Source organism: Scyliorhinus canicula, chromosome 21 (assembly GCF_902713615.1).
Source record: "Scyliorhinus canicula chromosome 21, sScyCan1.1, whole genome shotgun sequence".
Taxonomy (NCBI): domain Eukaryota; kingdom Metazoa; phylum Chordata; class Chondrichthyes; order Carcharhiniformes; family Scyliorhinidae; genus Scyliorhinus; species Scyliorhinus canicula.
The window spans coordinates 48,653,414-48,675,700 of NC_052166.1; the positions used below are offsets into that span (position 1 = coordinate 48,653,414).

A 22,287-nucleotide genomic window follows, 5' to 3' on the forward strand; every position below is an offset into this window, starting at 1 on the left:
TTTAATCACTCAACTTTGTATAACATGCACCATGGTAAAATGTTCATGAAAGGCATTAAAACTGTCCTTATATACCGCCATCATGATATTTGTTCTCAAGAAAGATGTTAAATAAATCACATGATTTAATGACAACATCCATGAGGAAACTAATAAAGTGCAGCTATGTTTGCCAATAACAGGAAAATGTAGCTTTCTAAACTATCGTTCACTATTAAAGCTTTCTATTAATCTTGACTCTACTGAAAAGTCATACACAACTCAAAACATTAACTGTGTCTCTCTCTACACATGCTGCCTGACCTGTGAAGTATTTCAAATACTTTTGCAAATTACTATTAATGTACACAGTTTTACATTTCATTCCTCTAAATCTAGAGCATGACCCATCATAGAAACATTGAAAAACTGTACGGAACAGGAAATGGTCAAGAACTATAATAAGGCACATAATCCAATGTAGTATTGGGCAAAGTACAGGAGTAAAATAAAAGACTTTGCAGTTAAGATATAAATTAAGATATAAAGTATGAACAGATCATTTGTTTTCCTAAAAAATATATATTTTTACCAAAACCTGCTCTTATGGAAAATAACTATCACACTGAGGCAAAAAGTGTCAAATCTGTGGTTAAAAAATAATTGAAAGAGTAAATTGACTACATAAAAGTGAAAAACAGCTCAAAAGCAAAAAAAAATGACGGGCAAATTATAAAACAAATTAATCTGATGTTTTGTCTTTTTAATCTGGTTTCATCAGTTCAACTAGAATAAAAATCCTTTTAACAGTGGTACTTCTGTATTATTAGTATTGTTGACATTATGTTGACATTAATCAACACAATTAACAGTTTTCATTCATTGAGAAGTGTGTCAAAAATAGTACTGCACAATAACAAAGCAGTTGAATAGGGTTGGTGTTTTATTTCAACAAATAGGGGAATATTTCCTATAAGAGCTATCTATAGCAAAGTTGTAAATACAATTATGATTTTACGAAGGAAAGCACAAAGGAAATATTCCCCAGAGAATTTATCGAATTAACTGTACTGCAGTGAGGAGGTGTCAAGTGCAATTGAGACTGTTTGCTAAGTGCTTAGAGAATAAAAACAACAATAGAACGGACTTGCAATTTTCAAGCAGTGGTCTGACCCCATAAATGCAGTTAACAATAAACTATTTTTGAAAAACCAATAATTTAGATCGTTAGGTGTTATAGTGTGCCTTTGTTTAAGTTCTAGTGATATTTCTAATAACTGGGATGCAGTGTAAAACGTGAAATCTTTTTCTGCACCAACCTTGCCATCAAATTTGGAATACTCATTAAATGGGTTGTTCAGCTGCTGTGGACACTGTTCAAGTCGTATGGAAAGTGTAGACGGTTTTCCAGTATTCAGTGGTTTTGAGCGGAAGTCCTTCTTTTCAAACAAGGAACCTAATTCTGCAGCTGAAGTTGGAGAGGAAGTACGTTTGGATATATCAGTTATACTATTTATGATTTAATAGTTAATTACACATGGAATTTAAAAAATAACTTGTGCACAAGACTAGAAACACTTTGTATTCAAGGAGGTGTCCTCCAGAACTAATGCCTTGTTGCTTTTACGCAGCAAATAAACCAGTACAACTTTGACATCTCATTTAGGGACATTTACTTAAATTTGTGCTAGATCAAGGAGCTGCATTGAAATTTTCCCATCCATTTGGAATCTGTTCAGGCTTTAGAAACTGATAAAAAATTTAAGTTTGTCTCAAATCTAAAGCCATAAAAGCCATGAGGATTAATCAAACAAGAAGTAATAATACAGGTTAAGATAAAATGGTTATAGTAAAACTAATTTTTGTATATTGTTAGAAGTTCTATTTAAGCAGTACCTAAATAGAAAGCTCTTTTTTAAAAAGTTACATAAAAACAATGTTTCTAACTTTTCAACCAACAATTATGGTGGCAGAACTGAGGTATCTGCCCAGAAGTGTTGAATTCCTGACTTTAACAGTGGAAAAACAATTAATTCACAGGCACAATAGTTACAATTATTTTGTTCAAAAGCGAAATAAACTCAGTCATGGGTCACTTGCAAATTATTCAATGAATATATATTTAAACAGAGGCAGTCACAGATTGTTTAATCAGAATATTTTCTCCCTTATTCCAACTTATTCCACTAAAGCGGCAAATAACCACAAATAAAATTTCCAGAGTAGAAAAACACAAATTTCTCCTGTTCCAAATCACGTATTAACTCTAATCTATAGGCCGAACATTCCATCAATCATCAGCCTACTCATTTGAAATGGTGACACCACCATAGGTCCATTGTGACTGCAGTCATAGTACTAAAAAAATCTACATTTGTCCATATAACCTTCAAACCTTTTCATAACCAGAGATACCTGACCAAAAAAATCTTAATATAGAATGGAATTGATTTTGATGGGAATCTATTCCATACTCTACTTGAGGGGGGGGGGGGGGGGGGGGGGGGTTTACAGGTACAGGTAGTGCAATAATGGTCACAGGAGTGTTCCAATTTCTAATCTTACATGCATTCCTGTAATCATAATTTAAGTTAAACAAAGGATAATATTTTCAGAAGAATTCGGTGAAATCTTGATCTTCTTGAGGTAGAACATGCAGGCATATATTTTAATAAAGATTATACTTATCATTTATAACATGGTGAATTTGTGAAGAAAGGACAATGTTTCAGAAAATAAACTATTGGACTGCACAGGTTATGTTGTTGTTTAATAATGGGATTTTTATTAAGGGAGAGATAGGATCGGTGACTGCCTTTTTGGTGCTGTGAAAGATCGGTGGTGCAGATCTGGGAAAAATAAACTACTTAAATTTTTTAAGTTAAGACTGGAACAATATTTGCCTCTGACCTCTGCTAAAAATTTGAAATCCACAATCTTTCCAAATTCATCAATTCTAAATTGCATGTCTCTTAATAAAGCTTGCTCTAGAATTATATTCATTGGAACACCTATGATTATGAGATAAGAGACATTTAAAATCTTACTGTCTCATTGAAACATTAAACATTCTTGCATTAATGCGCTCAACCTCTACATTACATATTTGTATTGAAGACTATGCTCAGGGTTCTTCCAAACTTAACAGGTTTTAAATTATTTACACTTTTCACAAATGTATTGCAGTAACTTCAAGAAACGTTAGCATTAACCATTTCTACTGATATTAATTTTAAAAGTGACTTAAAATAAGTTCACCCATTAACTCTTCACATTCAAATACTGGGTTATTAAATTCTGCTGTAGGAAAGCACAATTGGATATAGTTTCTGACATACAAAGTTTCATCTCTATCGATAGTTTCATAAATATTGAGAATCATTTAGACTAAACGGTTTCTTAAAATGAAAAACACTCAATTCCACAGAGAAAATAATCAAATTTGTTTTTAATTATACAAAACATGCTTTACCTGAATGTATAGCATTCCTTTCTTTCCACTGAACATTTTTACATTTAATTTGATTCTGTCGTTCCTTTCTTAACCGCTCAAGCCTTTGAGCTGCAAGAGAATGGAAAGAAAGAAAAACTAAAAACAAAAAAAATCATTGTCTGGGGAAGTCAGCAATAAAAGTGTCATAATGAAATATATTTACACATTTTAAATGGGTATTTTATATTGTATTATAACTATGTGAAACGTTCATAAATTTTCAAAGATGACACCACAGCTATACAAATACCAACAAAATTCTGAAAATGTTCATGATTAATAATTGAATTTAAAAGACATAAAACATTAATAGAGCTCATAAAGAATTTCAACAGTGCAGAGAATATTAAAATGTAAAAACATGTGAGATTAATAAGCCAGTTCACAACCATAAATCATTAATAATGTTGCTTCCAGAAATGTTAATGGTTGGTAAATGTCGATTGACTATTGGATTACAGCAAATACAATTACCTGGGATTTCTTAAATTCAGAAGTTAACTAAATTTCCTGTTAGGAAATTCTTAATTACCATCAAACTAAAATACCAAGGAACTGGGTGTCTTGAATGCCGTCTGAACAAGTGAAAATGAATTGCAAATCTATTTGAAATTCTGGGACCTGATGAAGTACAAACAACTAATTTTGTTTGTTTACTACAGTATCAATAGTGCCTTTCAAATTTATAAAGGAGACACCAGGTTCCATATTTATTTCTCATAGTGAACATTTCAATTCTTTAGCAAATCACTAATGAACATTCTTTTTGATAGATTTTTGGAGGAAAAGTATTCAATAAATTTGATTCATTCAGGAGCACACTAAACAGCACTGTTTAATTGGAAACAATGAGGGTCAAATATCAAGTTAGGTGGTTAACCAGTACAATTAATACATCAAGAAAAATACAAGCATGAAGTTTGCCATGCTTTCTCTAAAAACATTTTTTGAAAAATACCACTTCAGCATGTTTGATCCAGCTGGGATATAGCTGGGTCTTCAACTATAAATTCCACTAATTAGACTGGGTGGGACTAGATGTCTTGACTAAATTGCTCGTTCTCTAGGTTTAAATTAAGAATATCCTGGAGTGTGTCTATAAAAGCTGAACAAGTGCATAACTTTTCAAACAAAATATGATTGAGTGAGTTTAAACAGAGGATGGCAGAGCCCATGAGAAATTTCTTGCCACTCAGTGTCAGAATCCAGCAAGAAAACAGTAAAAATGCTTACTTTAATTATTATTTTTAATTTGGAGTACCCAATTATTCCTTTTCCCAATTAAGGGGCAATTCAGCATGGCCAATCCGCTTAGCGTGCACATTTTTGGTTTGTGGGGGTGAGACACACGCAGACACGGGGAGAACGTGCAAACTCCACACAGACAGTGGCCCGGGGCCGGGACCAAACCCGGGTCCCAAATGTCACGAGGAAGCAGTGCTTACTTTAATTATATCAAACTAGTTCTTTTACTCTTTCCTCTTGGTCTGGAGATGCAAGATGCCACAGAACCTATGCTCATATGCAAAACTTCCTTCATTCAAATGCCAACAACTTACAATTCACGGTTCTCCTAAAAATGCCAGTATCTTGTGTTCGAAAACCTTATTCTGACTATATTCTCTAATAGATTGATCACGTAATAACCAAAAAGCACAATTTATTTCAAAACTGAAATAAATCCTGCCAATTTAGCAATTTAGAGATTTTTCTGAAGTCCAACCAATTTACTAAATTAAAACAACGAATTATGCTTCCTACAAAATAATTCAACTATTACTATGGAGTTATGGAAGTAACTCATAACTAGAGTAGACCATAAACTAGAAACACTTCTTATTCACCCAAGATGTATTTAGGTTTTACCTGTGTTTGATCGTCTCCGAATACCAAAATCCCAGCTTGAGGTAATATCAACCGATTGCGAGTAGTCATAACCCTGAGTATCAGCATTCCCTTCCCCCTGCACGTTTGTCCTAATGCTGCTGGATATAGGAGCATGCAATTTCTCCAGGTCAACATCATTGTCAATAAGAACCATCTCACACATCCCTGTGTCATCACTTGTGACATGTGATTGACGAATGTGGGCCAGGATAATAGCAGGGTTGTCCAGAAAGGCCATTCTTTTGATGAAGCAGCTTCTTTGAAAATTATCTTCTCTCTTCCATGTCACATCCTGAATGTCAAGCTGAAAATAAAATATTCAAAATCAATAGGATAAATTCACAAATCATTGCAATAACCCCAATCAAACCAAATTTGGAAGATGCTACTTTTCTAGGTTTTTTTTTATTATAAACTATTTTTGTACTTGAGGTTGATACTTAACCGAAACCGTGACAAAATTTCAATGACAAAATATTACATTGTAATTTTGCACACATGAATGGATCTATGCAGCAATATATCCACTGCAACGGATTAGATTTTGTTTATTGTCACAAGTACTGAGGTACAGTGAAAAGTACTTTTCTGCGAGCAGCTCAACAGATCATGGACATGAAAATAAAATAAAAGAAATACATAATAGGGCAACACAAGGTACACAATGTAACTACATTAATACCAGCATCAGGTGATGCATACAGGGTGTACTGTTAATCAGGTCAGTCCATAAAAGAGTCGTTTAGGAGTCCGGTAACAGCGGGGAAGAAGCTGGTTTTGAGTCTGTTCGTGCGTGTTCTCAGACTTTTGAATCCCCTACTCGATGGAAGAAGAAGTTAGAAGAGTGAATAAGCCGGATGGGAGGGGTCTTTGATTATGCTGCCCGCTTTCCCCAGGCAACCGGAGTCAATGGATAGGAGGCAGGTTTGTGCGATAGATTGGCCTGTGTTCACGGCTCTGAAGCTTCTTGTGGTCTTGGGCCGAGCAGTTGCCATACCAGGCTTGATGCAGCCAGATAGGATGCCTTCTATGGTGCATCTGTAAAAGTTGGTAAGAGTTCATGTGGACATGCAAAATTTCCTTAGTTTCCTGAGGAAGTATAGGCGCAATTGTGCTTTCTTGGTGGTAGCGTCAACATGGGTGGACCAGGACAGATTTTTGGAGATGTGTACCCATGGGAATTTGAAGCTGCAAACCATCTCCACCTCGGCCCCATTGATGCTGACAGGGGTGTGCACAGTACTTTGCTTCCTGAAGTCAATGACCAGCTCTTTAGTTTTGCTGGCATTGAGGGATAGATTTTTTGTCGCTGCGCCACTCCACTAGGTTCTCTATCCCCCTCCTATATTCAGACTTGTCATTGTTCGAGATCCAGCCAACTATGGTCGTATCGTCAGCAAACTTGCAGATGGAGTTGGAACCAAATTTTGCCACGCAGTCGTGTGTGTACAGGGAGTATAGTAGGGGGTTAAGTACGCAGCCTTGCGGGGCCCCGGTATTTAGGACTATTGTGGAGGAGGTGTTGTTGTTTATTCTTACTGATTTGTGGTCTGTGGGTCAGAAAGTCGAGAATTCAGTTGCAGAGTGAGGAGCCAAGTCCTAGATTTTGGAGCTTTGATATGAGCTTGGCTAGGATTATGGTGTTGAAGGCGGAGCTGTAGTCAGTAAATAGGAGTCTGATGTAGGAGTCCTTATTGTCGAGATGCTCTTGGGATGAATGTAGGGCCAGGGAGATGGTGTCTGCTGTGGACCGGTTGCGTCGGTATGCAAATTACAGTGGATCAAGGAGTTCTGGGAGTATGGAGGTGATGCGCTTCATGACCAACCTCTAGAAGCACTTCATTACAACTGAAGTCAGGGCCACCGGTGGTAGTCATTGACGCACATTGCCTGGTTCTTCTTTGGCACCGGTATGATGGTGGTCTTCTTGAAGCAGGTGGGGACCTCGGAGCGGAGTAGGGACAGGTTAAAGATGTCCGCGCACACATCTGCCAGCTGGTCCACGCAGGCTCGAGTACACGACCAGGAATCCCGTCCAGACTCGTCGCCTTCCGAGGGTTCACTTTCAGGAAGGCCGATCTGACTTCGGAAGCTGTGATGGTGAGTATGGGTGTATTATGGGTTGCTGGGGCACTCCACAGCTGATCGCTAGTTTCCTGCTTGAACTGAGCATCGAATGCATAGAGTTCATCAGGGAGGGGTGCGTTGTTGCTGGAGATACTGCTCGGCTTCGCTTCATAGTCCGTTACGTTGTTTAGGCCTTGCCACAACTGCCGAGAGTCTGTAACGCTAGTCCGTGACTCTAGCTTGGTCTGATATTCTCTCTTGGCATCTCGGATGGCTTTGCAGAGGTCGTAGCTAGATTTAATGCAGTGAATTTTATATTTTTTTATACTCCCATGCTCTAATGGTAGTACATATGATTTTTCTGATAGAAAGTAGTCAATTTATGATCTGAAAACATAACTAATGTAACAACTTCTAATATGAAGAAACATATATTTGCATATATAGAATCTATAACACACCATTCACCCCAACTGCAATGCTTATACTCTACACAAGCCTCCAACCACTCTAGTTACCTTTCTTCACCTTACACCAATATTCCTCTAGTCTCTATGCATCAAGCCCCCCTTATTTTATATCAATTCTGCCTGCTTCAACACCTTATGGCGTGAGTTTTAGGTTCTCAATACTTTATTGAAATATTCTACAATTCTATATACTTCATTATAGATGTTAAAGATAGAAAATCAGAGGAGGTCAGTTCATCTTCATCATACACAAATATATTTTAGAACATAGAACAGTACAGCACAGAACAGGCCCTTCGGCCCTCAATGTTGTGCCGAGCCATGATCACCCTACTCAAACCCACGTATCCACCCTATACCTGTAACCCAACAACCCCCCCCCCCCCCTCAACCTTACTTTTATTAGGACACTACGGGCAATTTAGCATGGCCAATCCACCTAACCTGCACATCTTTGGACTGTGGGTGGAAACCGGAGCACCCGGAGGAAACCCACGCACACAGGGGGAGGACTTGCAGACTCCACACAGACAGTGACCCAGCCGGGAATCGAACCTGGGACCCTGGAGCTGTGAAGCATTTATGCTAACCACCATGCTACCCTGCTGCCCCATTTTGAGGAACCAAGTGGTGCAATGAATGCTTCTTTTCCAGTATCTCTGGAAAAACAGTAGGGAGTAATATTCAATTTTGATAGGGATGTAAAACTGACAGTAGAGGGTCAATTGTCCACTTTACACATCACCCTATCTTCATTTCCATTGAAATTAGTAGAAAGGAAATTCAGATGGTGTACAACTTGCAGCCAATTAGTTTCTGCCCGCTTTGTGCTCCTGCTGATGCTCATCTCACTCGCCATTTCAATTCATTCCACACAGAAGGTCTGCAAAAGATGCTCATGAACCACATGAAATGGACTTCGGCAATGTCAATCCATCCGAGAATGTTTTTTTTAAATAATTTTTATTGGAATTTTTAACAGAAAATATAACAAACAACGAAATGCAACAAAATAACCCCATAATAACTGTAACACCCCCCCAGACCGTATCAACGCATGTATCACATCCCCCCCCCCCCCCCCCAACGTCCCGTTCCCCCCCCCCGGGTTGCTGCTGCTGCTGTCCCAGTACCCCATCGTTGAGCCAGAAAGTCGAGGAAAGGTTGCCACAGCCTAAAGAACCCTTGTACCGATCCTCTCAGGGCGAATTTGACCCTCTAGCTTGATAAAACCCGCCATGTCGTTGATCCGGGTCTCCACGCTTGGGGGCCTCGCATCCTTCCATTGTAGCAAGATCCTTCGCTGGGCTACTAGGGACGCAAAGGCCAGCACACCGGCCTCTTTCGCCTCTTGCACTCCCGGCTCCACCCCAACCCCAAAAATCGAGAGTCCCCATCCTGGCTTGACCCTGGATCCCACCACCCTCGACACCGTCCTCGCCACCCCCTTCTAGAACTCCTCCAGTGCCGGGCATGCCCAGAACATATGGGCATGGTTCGCTGGACTCCCCGAACACCTGACACGCCTGTCTTCACCCCCAAAGAACCTACTCATCCTAGACCCGGACATGTGGGCCTGGTGCAGCACCTTGAATAGGATGAGGCTAAGCCGCGCACATGAGGAAGAAGAATTAACCCTCTCCAGGGCATCAGCTCATGACCCGTCTTCGATCTGTTCCCCCAGTTCCCCCTCAGCTTTCAGCTCCTCTACTGACGCCTCCTCCACCTCCTTCATAACCTTGTAGATATCAGATATCTTCCCCTCTCCGACCCAGACCCCCGAAAGCACCCCGTCACTCACCCCCCTCACGGGAAGCGAAGGGAATCCCTCCACCTGCCGTCTAGCAAACGCCTTTACCTGCAGATACCTGAACATGTTCCCCGGGGTGAGCCCAAATTTCTCCTCCAACTCCCCCAGGCTCGCAAACCTCCCATCAATAAACAGGTCTCTCAGCTGTCTGATGCCCGCTCTGTGCCAACCCTGAAATCCCCCATCAATGTTCACCGGGACAAACCTATGGTTCCCCCTTAACGGAGCCTCCATTGAGCCCCCCACTTCTCCCTTATGTTGCCTCCACTGCCCCCAAATCTTGAGGGTAGCCGCCACCACCGGACTTGTGGTATACCTCGTGGGAGGGAGCGGCCATGGCGCCGTTAGCAGGGGCCCCAGGCTTGTATCTCCACAGGATGCCCTCTCCATCCGTTTCCATGCTGCCCCCTCCATCACCCACTTCCGCACCATCGACACATTGGCCGCCCAATAATACCCCGAGAGAATGGGTAACGCCAGCACCCCCCCCCCCCCCCCCCCATCTCTACCCCGCTCCTCGGGGTCCCATGCGCCCAAACAAAACTCATGATGCTGCTAGTCACCCTTCTAAAAAAGGCCCTAGGGATAAAGATGGGCAAACACTGGAAGAGGAACAAGAACCTCAGGAGAACCGTCATTTTGACGGACTGCACTCTACCCGCCAACGATAGCGGCACCATGTCCCACCTTTTAAATTCCTCCTCCATCTGCTCCACCAGCCTGGTAAAATTAAGCTTGTGGAGAGTCCCCCAACTCCTGGCCATCTGCACCCCCAGGTATCTGAAACTCTTCACTGCCCTCTTAAACGGGAGCCTCCCAATTCCCTCCTCCTGATCCATCCGAGAATGTTGAATCAGAGCAGCAGCGTAAAGAGGTGAAAATGTTAATCAAATTAGTTTCCCACATTTGCAATAAGTCACTTGGTTCCCGCGACTACAGATCAAGCAGATCCTTTCTTGCAGCATGACATTGTAGTGTGAAAGGTGGTCCCATGTGGTGCAAGATAAGCTCCAACAGATGGCATACAATGCAACCTCATATTTTGAGATGAAGTATCAGATACCAAAATGAAAGGAAGGTTGTCCACGTTCAAGAAACTTGAAGACTTCTTGATTCAATTCAAGAAAATGTTCAGTAGCCATTTTCCTATGGGACAGCAAGAAAGCGGTTAGCTAAACCACATGGGTTAACACTGAAGACTACACTCTACCGCAATGAAGAAAAGAATACATCAGCCCATTGGGAAAAAGAGAATTCTATTTTAGTATCACCCTAGTATGAGCAAAGCAAAAGGTATTGCAGAATACCATCCATATTAGGAACCCAAGCTGACTTAAGCTCATTACGGTAGGATGTTAAACAAGGAGGGATTCAATGCCTCCCACAATCGTGTCTGCGTGGGTCCCACCCCCACAACCCAAAGATGTGCAGGGTAGGTGGATTGGACACCTGCCTCTTAATTGGAAAAAAAAAATAATATTTTATGTTAACCCCCAACACCGGAAAACCTGTAAAAGCGCAGTATTTTGATTATAATAAACAGAGTAAACCTAGGTGAAAACACTCCCTCCTGTATGTTTAACACAGAGCAAATAGATCAAAATTTCTCTTCATACTTCAGAATCCTTACACTACACATTTTTGATCAAGCATTCATTTTGAATGTATTTTTACTCCAGCTCATTTCCTCTTCTGGATATTAGGAGGAAGTTAGAGCTTTTGAAAGAAAATTCAATGCAAAAACCAGTATGAGCAAAATGGTGGGATTCTATATATAGACTTATATATATACACTTAAAATTTACTTTCCTTCCCTGACTAGAAAGCCAATAAGACCATTCATTATGGTACTAAGAACAAACTCTTTTTCTACCTTGCAATAATTAAAAATATTCAGTACAGTAAATGGACAAGATGTCAAATGCATAATACATCTACTGCAAAAATTTTAAATATAGCCTGATTTGTGACAATGTAGCCTTTGACAGAAGAGTTTTAAAATCTCAGAACCTCCTCATATAGGCAAGTTCAGTGAGAAAATGAACAGATTTAGTTTTGAAATACAGGTGTTATGACACAATAAAAGGTTTTGCTCCTGTATTCACAAAATACTGTTAAATCATTGTATCTGATCCAGCTGGATTTGGGAAACACGGTGTTACAATTCAGTCAGTTTTAATTCATGTCCAATAAACCTTTTCATGAAAACTTCAAACTGGATTAGACAACAAAGTTCTTTGCAGTGACTCAATTTTACAAATCTAGCCTCAGAAATCAGGGACAAATATAATTCTGTTGTTGAAAATTTTCACCCTCCTTCCTCTCCAGAAGGTTTAATTTGAGGTACAATCAAAAGTTACATGAACTCTTCAGTACCTTGCCTCTGTCATAATTCAAGTGGAATTTGAGTGTTAGCAGGCATTTTGATTCTTCGGTGTCAACACAGCCAAGTAAAATCCTCTTCTCATCAGATGACTACACATATACTCGCTAGCAGGTTTCATTATATGGTATCAGAAGGAGGAACAATAGCTGATTTACACTTCTCAAGCCCAGCTGCATTAAAATCAACAGGAAATCTCAGCCTACACGAGAGAATAAACGCAACTTTCAATCATGAATCCAGTTTTCATAGATTTACGTTATTACATGAGAAATACAAGAGTAAACTTTGTTTTATAATGTCAGTCTTAAAAAAATAAAGAGACATACAAATGCAAAATAACTGCGACTATATCATAAGTGTACCACTCTGGAAAAACCAAAGTTTCCTGAAAAAACTACTCAACATTTGCATTCATATAGTTCCTTTAATGTAAAAAAGCAAAATGGTGGGATTCTATATATAGCACTACACACTTCAAATTTACTTTCCTTCCCCGACAAGAAAGCCAATAAGACCATTCATTATGATACTAAGAACAAAACTCTTTTTCTACCGTGCATTAATTAAAAATATTCAGTACAAAAAATGGACAAGATGTCAAATGCATAATACATCTACTGCAAAAATTTTAAATATAGCCTGATTTGTGACAATGTAGCCTTTGACAGAAGAGTTTTAAAATCTAAAAACCTCCTCATATAGTCAAGTTCAGTGAGAAAATAGGCTGATTTAGCACATGGCTAAATCGCTGGCTTTGAAAGAAGACCAAGGCAGGCCAGCAGCACGGTTCAATTCCTGTACCAGCCTCCCCGAACAGGTGCCGGAATGTGGTGACTAGGGGGCTTTTCACAGTAACTTCATTTGAAGCCTACTTGTGACAATAAGCAATTTTCATTTCATTTCAAAAGATTGCAAGACACAGCAGAGTGAATGAACATTAAACCAGTGAAAGCAACATTAGGAATAATGACAAAAAAAGCTCAGTCATACTGGTGGCTTTTAAAGAATGATCTTAAAGGAGAAGGCATTTGTTGAGAGTTGGAATGGTTTAGGTACAACTGTCCAGAGCAGGGGTGGGCAAACTACGGCCCACGGGCCGCATGTGGCCCGCCAAAGGTCTTTATGCGGCCCACCAAGTCATTAAAAAAAAAATTTAAAATAAAATTATTATTTTTATTTTTTTTAAAGGTTAATGGTGGGGGGGGTGGGGGGGTGGGGGCTGTTGGGTTACTTACTGGTATAGGGTGGATACGTTGACTTGAGTAGGGTGATCATTGCTCGGCACAACATCGAGGGCCGAAGGGCCTGTTCTGTGCTGTACTGTTCTATGTTCTATATGAGGCGCCCAGAATCATAACCGGGTGAAGTAATTATTTTACTTAATATACTATGCGGCCCTTTAAAATTGTGAATTTCTGAATGTGGCCCTTGCACGGAAAAGTTTGCCCACCCCTGGTCCAGAGAATAGGGACTTGATAGCTGAAGAGCAGCTGTCAATGTTACGGTAAAGGGAGGGATGAACAGGAGTTAATGTACAAAACCTTGTCTGATCTACCGGATCTACAAATAAACAATGATCTGCTCAGAGGTTTGCCAAATGCGATGACATGTACTCTTATAGATTTCATCACATGACTTGTCCCCAAACTACTACGCCAGCTTTCCTTGTGATGCACTGCCTTCCTACCTCAATTGTAAAGCAAAAACATATTTCTCATTGGATGATGTGTAACTGTCTGCCAAATGGCCTTCCTGCCCCTCCCACCCACCCCATTTTCAATATTTGATCAGATTAAAAAGATAAATGCTGGGCATCACGGTGGCGCAGTGGGTTAGCACTGCAGCTTCACGGCGCCGAGGTCCCAGGTTCGATTCCGGCTCTGGGTCACTGTCCGTGTGGAGTTTGCACATTCTCCCCGTGTTTGCATGGGTTTCGCCCCCACAACCCAAAAAGATGTGCAAGCTAGGTGGATTGGCCACGCTAAATTGCCCCTTAATTAGAAAAAAAATGAATTGGGTACTCTAAATTTATAAAAAAAAAAAGATAAATGCTCAAAGAAAAGGACAAATAATAAATATTTTTAACGTCTCAATGATTCTTCTTCAGGGATCAACATAGCAGTGTCCTGGAGATTGATCTTCAATCCCTGGAAATGCCAGGTCAATCTTGGAGGGTTTGCAGTCCTATCTGCCCATGAAACTGAGCCCATGAAACTGAGCCCATGAATGCCGACAGTCGATGCATGCATTCTCAGACCACACTGTTTGTCCATTTAGTTACACCAAAATGCTATTCAGTTAGAAAACTAAGAAAAAGTACAAATTTTAAAAGTGACATTTTTAGTGGCAATGCTGGTCGCACAATTGCGACTTCAGAGATTCTGCCAGATTTTTCAAATTATAAATGGGTTCAACAAGGTAGATGCAAAGAAACTGTTTCCACTCAAGGTTTTTTTAATTCAATTTACAGGATGTGGACTTCACTGGCTAGGCCAGCATTTATTGCCCATCCCCAATTGCCCTTGAGAAGGTGGTGGTGATCTGCTTTCTTGAACCAGTCCGTGTGATGTAGATGCACCAACTATGCTTTACGGGGGTGTTCCAGGATTTTGACCCAGCAGAACGGCGGAATATTTCCAAGTCAGGATCGTGAATGACTTGGAGGGGAACTTCCAAGTGATGCTGTTCCCATGTACCCACCGCCCTTGTTTTTCTCGATTATAGTGGTCATGGGTTTGGAAGGTGCTGCCTAAGGAACCATGGCGAGTTTCTGCACTGCATCTTGTAGATGGTACACACTGCTGCTACTGCGCGATGATGGAGGGAGTGAATGTTTGTGGAAGAGCTGCTAATCAAGTGGACTGCTTTGTGCTGGATGGCATGTTGTTGAAGCTGCACTCATCCAGGCAAGTGGGCAGTATTCCATCACACCCCTGATTTGGGCCTTGTAGGTGGTGGACAGGCTTTGGAGTCAGGACGGGAATCACTTGCCACAAGATTCATAGCCTCTGACCTGTTCTTGTAGCCACAGTATTTATATGGCTAGTTCAGTTCAGTTTCTGGTCCAAAAGGGACATAAATCCAAGAGATCAATAAAAGATCAAAAAGAATTTATAAAAAAAATTATTTCACAGAATTGTGGGAATTTAAAACTCAAATGCTACATGGTGTAGGTGAAGAAAAATAATAGACAAATTGAAGGGAAGGTTTGATGCATACATGGGGGATAAAGGAATTTGGGGCCAGTGGGAAGAGATTATATTGGAAAAGACCAAATGGCCCATTTTTGTGCTATAAGTATGCAAATTTCTATCTTAATATGCTTAACTGCAGGAGCTGCTGATCTAGAGCTCAGGAATTTTAAATATGCCCTATGGACCGAGCTATACATACCAGGAAAGCTCCTAGATTTCAGTCAAGTAACACAGAGAATAATTTGATTGGCCTCTGCATTCCTGGGTTAGCAAGGAAACAGAAGGAGAAAAATGATGGTTGTGTTTAACCAACAACAGGTGATCCATATTAGAATGGACATATGTATGGATAGGTTAAGAATTGTGATCATTTGGACAAGGGTTGTAGGATGTGCATCTTGACTGTCATCAGAACTGAGCGGAAGAAAATTAAGAAAGTGTATTTGAAAATCTTCAGATTTAATCCCATCGATTTAAAGTTCCTTCTTCATGATAGATATTTGCCTTCTACAAGAATTCAAAAACAACTGAAAATACTGGAATTACAGTTTGTCAAACACATCAAGAACAAAGAATGTTTAATGCTTTGGGTATAGACATTTCTAAAGAACTTGGAAGTGGGAGCCCTTTAATGGAACAAATCAAAATAATGGTGGTGAAGAAAGTAGTAGGTAGGATATCCAAATAAGATTTTGAAGACCAATACTCCAAGTGAAAACAGGTAGATGGCACCTTCAGCGGTTATCAATTAAAAGATTGAAAAAGGGCAAGGTAGGGGGAGAGGAATCTAAAGAAACAGAGGAGCTCAGAGGTAGAAGGTTACCCTTTGATTTTAGTTTCTCTGCTGTTTGGCCTTTCACACCTTTTATTCTCTCTGAGGACTGCCATTAGCACCCTTTTCCCTGGGTTTCTATGGCTATTAGCACTCTTTTCCCTTGGTTCCTGTGGCTATGACTCATCTTTCATTCCCTCACCCCACATAAATACCTCCCACTTTCTATGCCTTTAGCTTTGACAAAAGGGTCATCTGGACTTGAAACAATAGCTCTTTTCTCTCCCTAAGATGCTGCCAGACCTGCAGAGATTTTCCAGCATCTGCAGTAATTTTCTTTTATCATATCAAGAGTCAATGAGCTTGGTATGGAGGATGATTAAGCTAATATCCCTGCTGAAAACAATCTTGGAGTCACAAAAGTGAATTGTTGGGGGAGTGTTCAATGGACATCAAGGCATTGTAATAGCAATTTGAAAGAAAAAAAGTTATGTTAAAACCACACAAGGATAACAGAACAGCTACAACATGGCTAGAGTTAATGATGCTGGAGAGGGGAAGCGCCAGCATGTGTCCATTGGCATACGGTTGAGGAAAGAGTGGTGTCATAGAAATGTTGACATCATGGCAGATATCCATGATTGACTGGATCCAAAATATTAAATCAATCTCATGTGGAATGAATCCAAGGCAGAGGTTGAAAAGAATATTGCAAAAACAGGTTTGCGCATTTTTTAAAAATCTAGTTACATTAATAAAAATGATAAACTCAGTTATGCATTTGCCTAATGAAGATGTTTTAAATTTTATAACTGACAGAAAAAGTATGACAGTTAGTTGATCTTTAGACAAATTGCTTCAACGGTGTTACATGATGAGGCAGAAAAAGTAGATTCTGTGGTCAACACAATGCATGTGCAGAGAACATTTTAATTGGTTAAACTACCATCCTTGTCCACAGTGTTTGCGGGATACAAATCTGTCTAGTGATGCATCATTTTCAACAGCAGCTGTCTGAAAAGAACACAGCTGTTGGAATATAAACATTGAAATATATTCCGTTATGCTCATAGCCAAAAAAAAGAGACCTGCAAAAACACGGCTCTTGCCGTGAATATTGCAGACCAGAGTAAACAAATAAAACAACAGAATTCCTACAGTGCAGAAGGAAACCATCGAGTCTGCATCGACCCTGAAAGAGCACCCTACCTAGGCCCACTCCCCATAACCCCATCTAACCTGTACATATTTGGATACTGAGGGGCAATTTAGCATGGCCAATTCACCTAACCTGCACATCTTTGGACTGCGGGAGGAAACCGGAGCACCCGGAAAACACCCACGCAGACACAGGCAGAATGTGCAGACTCTGCACAGACAGTGACCCAAGCCAGGAATCGAACCTGGTACCCTGGAGCTGTGAATTAACAATGCTAACCAGTGTGCTACCGTGCCACCCAATCTTTCGACTGTGGGAGGAAATCGGAGCACCCGGAGGAAACCCAGGCAAGCACGGGGAGAACGTCTGTGGAGCTTGCACGTTCACCCAAGAGCAGAATTGAACCCGGATGTCTAGCGCTGTGAGGCTGCAGTGCCACCGTGCCACCCCAAATACCCAATTGTTTGCTTCAATAATAGTGAACTGAAAGTACATCATTTTGCATTTGTAAATATACTAGTTTCCTCAAGGTGAGAATGAAAATTTTAAAAGTTGTGCTTAAAACCTCTCAATTCACTACCATCAAATTTTCAAACATTTTTGATTATTTCCCAGCTTTCAAGGTTACAACATAAGCAGTGGGAATGAAATTTTCCTATTTTGCAAATTCTTCATTGCTGTCTGTGAATTTACAGGATGAGTAATTCTCACGTCAACCTTTATAATGGCGAGAGCAAATGGAAAGCTGCCATTTTGTAATTACATTCTCCCCAGTGGAGGCACTGCAGTGCTACCAGTGGAAGGAGGGTGCAATTACAGCATGAGAAATTTATGTAGGCAATTTGCATTAAAAATGTGGAAATAGCCACCTACAATAAAAATAGTGGCAGAATATATGACTTCAAAAATGACAGTGACATATACTTGTTGCTCTGGTAAAATTATACCCTAACCTCATATTGGTACATACAATGCCATGGAAGATCAACTGGTCAACTTTAAAATTACCTCTAAGGACAATTAACATTTTTCATACTGTGCTCTTAACTTAACTTGTCAAACGAACTGAAGGACAAGTGAAACTGCAGGTAAAAGATCCAAGATCTTGATCTCCAAGAAACGACCCCCCGACCCCCTGAAATGAATCATGCCAAACTCCAGGATATTAATCAAACCCTAAAGCCCACATTATTCATTTGGACCACCTGCATTGTCTAGATACACCCATAATCCCATCAATACATTAGACTAAAAGGGTCTTTGATATTTCAGTTTGTCTATTCTTATCAACCTAATGTTCAATCCCAGCCAGAAAGCAATATATTTTAATTTTTTTAATAATACATTGGCAGGCTGGGGGAATGGGCTGGCCTTTTTGTTGATACATTTAAAACAGTTCTGAGGGAGGTCTTGTGGCACAGTGGGTAGTGCTAGGAATTCTGGGTTCCAATTCCCAATCCAGGTTTTGATGCCACAGAAGATGCATTCATAACATGAAAAACAGGTTGATTATCAACCTGCAAATCCTTCCAATATGCCCATGGAAGGCAGTAAGAGCAAGAGTCTTCTGGTCCACCATGCTCGAGTGTCGCCCTTCAAGCTACAGCTTCTAGCGACAAGCAAATGAGCCATTAGAAAAAACAGCTACAGAAACAGATGCGCACATAGGCTTCATCCATCTCTGGCTGCAGGAAGAGAATCAAGAAGAAAACAGTTCTGTGGCTCCGAATGGAGACCAGGGAGAGTGAAGGAAGTGAACACAAGAAAGAGTGCTCATGAGAAAGACATTAAGAAAATTTACCTTGATTTTAAAACTGTGAAGTTAAAAATCCATTTTGAAAGCTTAAATATAAACAATCATAAATGAGATTGTTCTGACATTACAAATCGCAATGATATATGGAGACCTGTTCCGATGATGGCTAAGAGTCAATCAAATGCCCTGAACTAGACGTAAAGAGAGGGACCAGAGCAGCTTTGCCAACACACAAGTAGATATTTTGCACAAATTCAAATTACATACTTGGTGCATATGAAGTGGCAATCTACTAATTAACAATGCAAACCAATAATTCTACAAAATAGAATTGTATTTTAATATCTGTGAAAACATTACTGTATAGAAGATGCTGCAATATAGTACAAGTAAATTATATATTCATATTTGTTTTCTTTGAAGGGCTCTGACAGATTGCAATGTTACTTAAATGCTGCACATGTAATTTCCTTACTGCTTATTATGTTGACAATCATCACTATTAAACTTTATAATTTCAAAGCTGATTTAAAAAAAATAGGGCTGAACTACAGTACTAGTATGGCAACCCTGCAGATAGCAAGAGCTATGTCTACCTGGCTGTATAAAAGTCCACATGAATTTAGTAGAGAAGACATTACGACTAAATTCTGTCTAAGATTTTTCTTGGCATTGGCTTTTTAAATTACGTTACCCTGATATACAGGAAGCCAAAAAAATCAGCTTTGCGCACAAAGGATATCCCAGCTCATTTCATACTGAGTATTGCTTAAATGGTGGTCATCACAGAACAGGTGCCCGAGGAAGGAACCAAGCCTTCAATTTAATTCAAACACAGGCATCTTATTTTTTCAAATATATTTTTGATTGGCAGCACTTTCTGAAATAATTAATTCCTAATTTGACTAGGCGTGGTCACTTTTTTTAAACAGTGAATTATGAGCATTTTCTAAAATCAGCATGTGCCTTTGGAGCCTTTGAAGGGAGGTTGTAGTTCAGGTCCACAGCGAGAAGAGGAAAAGAGCCACAGTTGACTTGCATCATAGATTACCACAGCAGTTACAAACTATTTATTGGCTCTGATTTTGTGGTCAGTGAAATGATGGTGCTTGCCGATGACCTTGAAGAAAGCAGCCCATAAAGATCTAGCAATCTCAATGGCATTGATTTTCCGTTTCTCGACATAAGTTTGAGACCAATTCAAGGGGATCTCCAGGTGGCCTGCAAGTGATGCCATAAAACAGGTGAGGTAACCAATCACCGACAGCAAACCAGAAAGTAAATTGCACTTATTAACCTTCAATTTTTATGAAATTATTACAGAATGAAATAAATGATTAGGACACATTTGGGATTGAGACAGAAACTTAAATATCAAAAACAGACTTTTAACATTTTACCAATGTGGATTATCGTAAAGGGAAAAAGTGACATGACACAAATAAAATTCGTTTTTTGGGACCAGAAAGCTTTTTCAGTTGTAATTCTGAACTTAGTGTGCCACTAAAAACCTTGTCCACAATATTTTCAAGGGTTTGTACAATAAAACCAATAGAAAAAGGATACATTTTCATCAGTTCAGTAATTTCTAATTGGCTGCAGTCAGCAGGACTTCAACAACATTCTCTGCAGACTCCAGAAGTTGCTGCCAGTTTCATACAGAACAAAAGAACTAGGAGCAGGAATAGTCTCCTCCAGCCTATTCCGCCATTGAATAAGATCATGACGGATCAGACTGTGGCCTCAACTCCTTTCCTGTCTTCCTCTAATAACCCACGCCTCTTCTGTCGATCAAAAATCTGTCTAACTGAGCCTTAACTATATTCAACGACCCAGCCTCCACTGCTCTCTGGGTTAGAGAATTCTACAGAATGGGGTCCGTTCCATTGTCAACACTACCGCAAAATCCAACATGTTTTTTTTTACAGGGGTCAGGAGGTAAGAGTTTCAATTTCAATATTTTTTTAAAATTTAGAGTGCCCAATTCATTTTTTCCAATTAAGGGGCAACTTAGCGTGGCCAATTCACCTATCCTGCACATCTTTGGATTGTGGGGGCGAAACCCAAGCAAACACGGGGAAATGTGCCAACTCCACACGGACAGTGACCCAGGGCCGGGATCGAACCCAAGGCCTTGGCGCCATGAGGCAGCAATGCTAACCACTGCTCCACCATGCTGCCTTTCAATTTCAATATCAGTGCTGAAAGAGTAGAGCAATATCTAGTATAAACTCATTATTACCGATGAAAAAAATGAATAAGCAAAAACATACATACTTGTAGAAGGCAGCCATCATGAATATGAGAATTCTGATAGATGTCACTGTTTTGGACTTTATGCAGGCAAAAACGAATACAATGGCATTCTGAATGAGTTGGCGGAGGATGGGGCCAGGCTAGCAGAGTGAAAGTGAAGTCAAGTCTTGAGGTGACAAAAGGAGTGGATTACTGTTTCAGCAAGAGAGAAAAGTTGAGAAGGGTAGAGAAAGGGCCTGAATGAATGAGATCATAAGGGTGGAAGAGAGTGGTCAAATAAAATTTGAAAGGAAAGAGAAATTTGATTCAAGCTGAAAAACTGATAGCAACATTCTGCAACTCTCGAAGGTTGAGGTGGCAACTAAAGAGGTTTGAGGACTCAAGTTAGACGCATGCATTGATAGGAGACAACGGGTTTGGTTTTAGAAAGAAAGCTTATAAAAATTCTGGCTCATTCAGGATTTAACGTGGCAGGGCAAGGACTTCAGCAGCAGACATGTTTGACAGAAAAGCCGAAAAAGCAAAGCTGGATGTTCTCCACCTGAAAGCGAAAGCTGGTCTTATATTTCGGAATTATACTCGAGCGTTAATAAATTAAAATACTCCTGCAGGATTTAAAGCTGATTAGTTTTGAATATTGTTTAACTGGTGGCTTATAAACTAGACAAGCACTTTCACAAAAATGAATTCCTCTTTAACAAATGTAAACAGAATGAATGGAAGTGTCCATATCATTCAGATGAATTGGTGAGGATAATCTGCACAATTGCTACATGTTGAATATCACTGATGCTGTGAGGTTTTCCTCACCAATAACATACAAATGCAAAAACATACATATTTTGAATGTGAAGGGTTCAATAAGTGAGCTCAAAAATGAAACGGCTGCAGGCATTATAGAGCTAGCCAGAGAATGTAATTTAAAACTTGAAAAAGGAGGCAACAAACTTGTTGATTTATGTAGATCAAGTACTTGAAAGGGAAATGGCTGGATAACTTCATCAAAATAATCAACTACCTCTGGGTAGAAGTAGCTGAACGTAAAATCATGAAGTACT

The 22,287-nt window shown here is 39.9% G+C and overlaps 1 protein-coding gene across 6 annotated transcripts in view; it reads right to left on the reverse strand.

The window, feature by feature from the left end:
• Positions 1-22,287, reverse strand: part of mapkap1 (MAPK associated protein 1) — a 371,223-nt gene that overhangs the window by 308,558 nt on the left and 40,378 nt on the right. For 3 of the 6 annotated variants that reach the window (XM_038782195.1, XM_038782200.1, XM_038782197.1), the window contains 3 exons: positions 5,339-5,663; positions 3,452-3,568; positions 1,299-1,447 (listed from right to left, as the gene is read on the reverse strand). In XM_038782195.1, coding sequence (XP_038638123.1) covers positions 1,299-1,447; positions 3,452-3,568; positions 5,339-5,663 — 591 coding nt within the window. Of the gene's footprint in view, positions 1-1,298; positions 1,448-3,451; positions 3,569-5,338; positions 5,664-22,287 lie in introns of those variants that run through there. The other 3 variants (XM_038782196.1, XM_038782198.1, XM_038782201.1) reach the window with 2 other exon arrangements.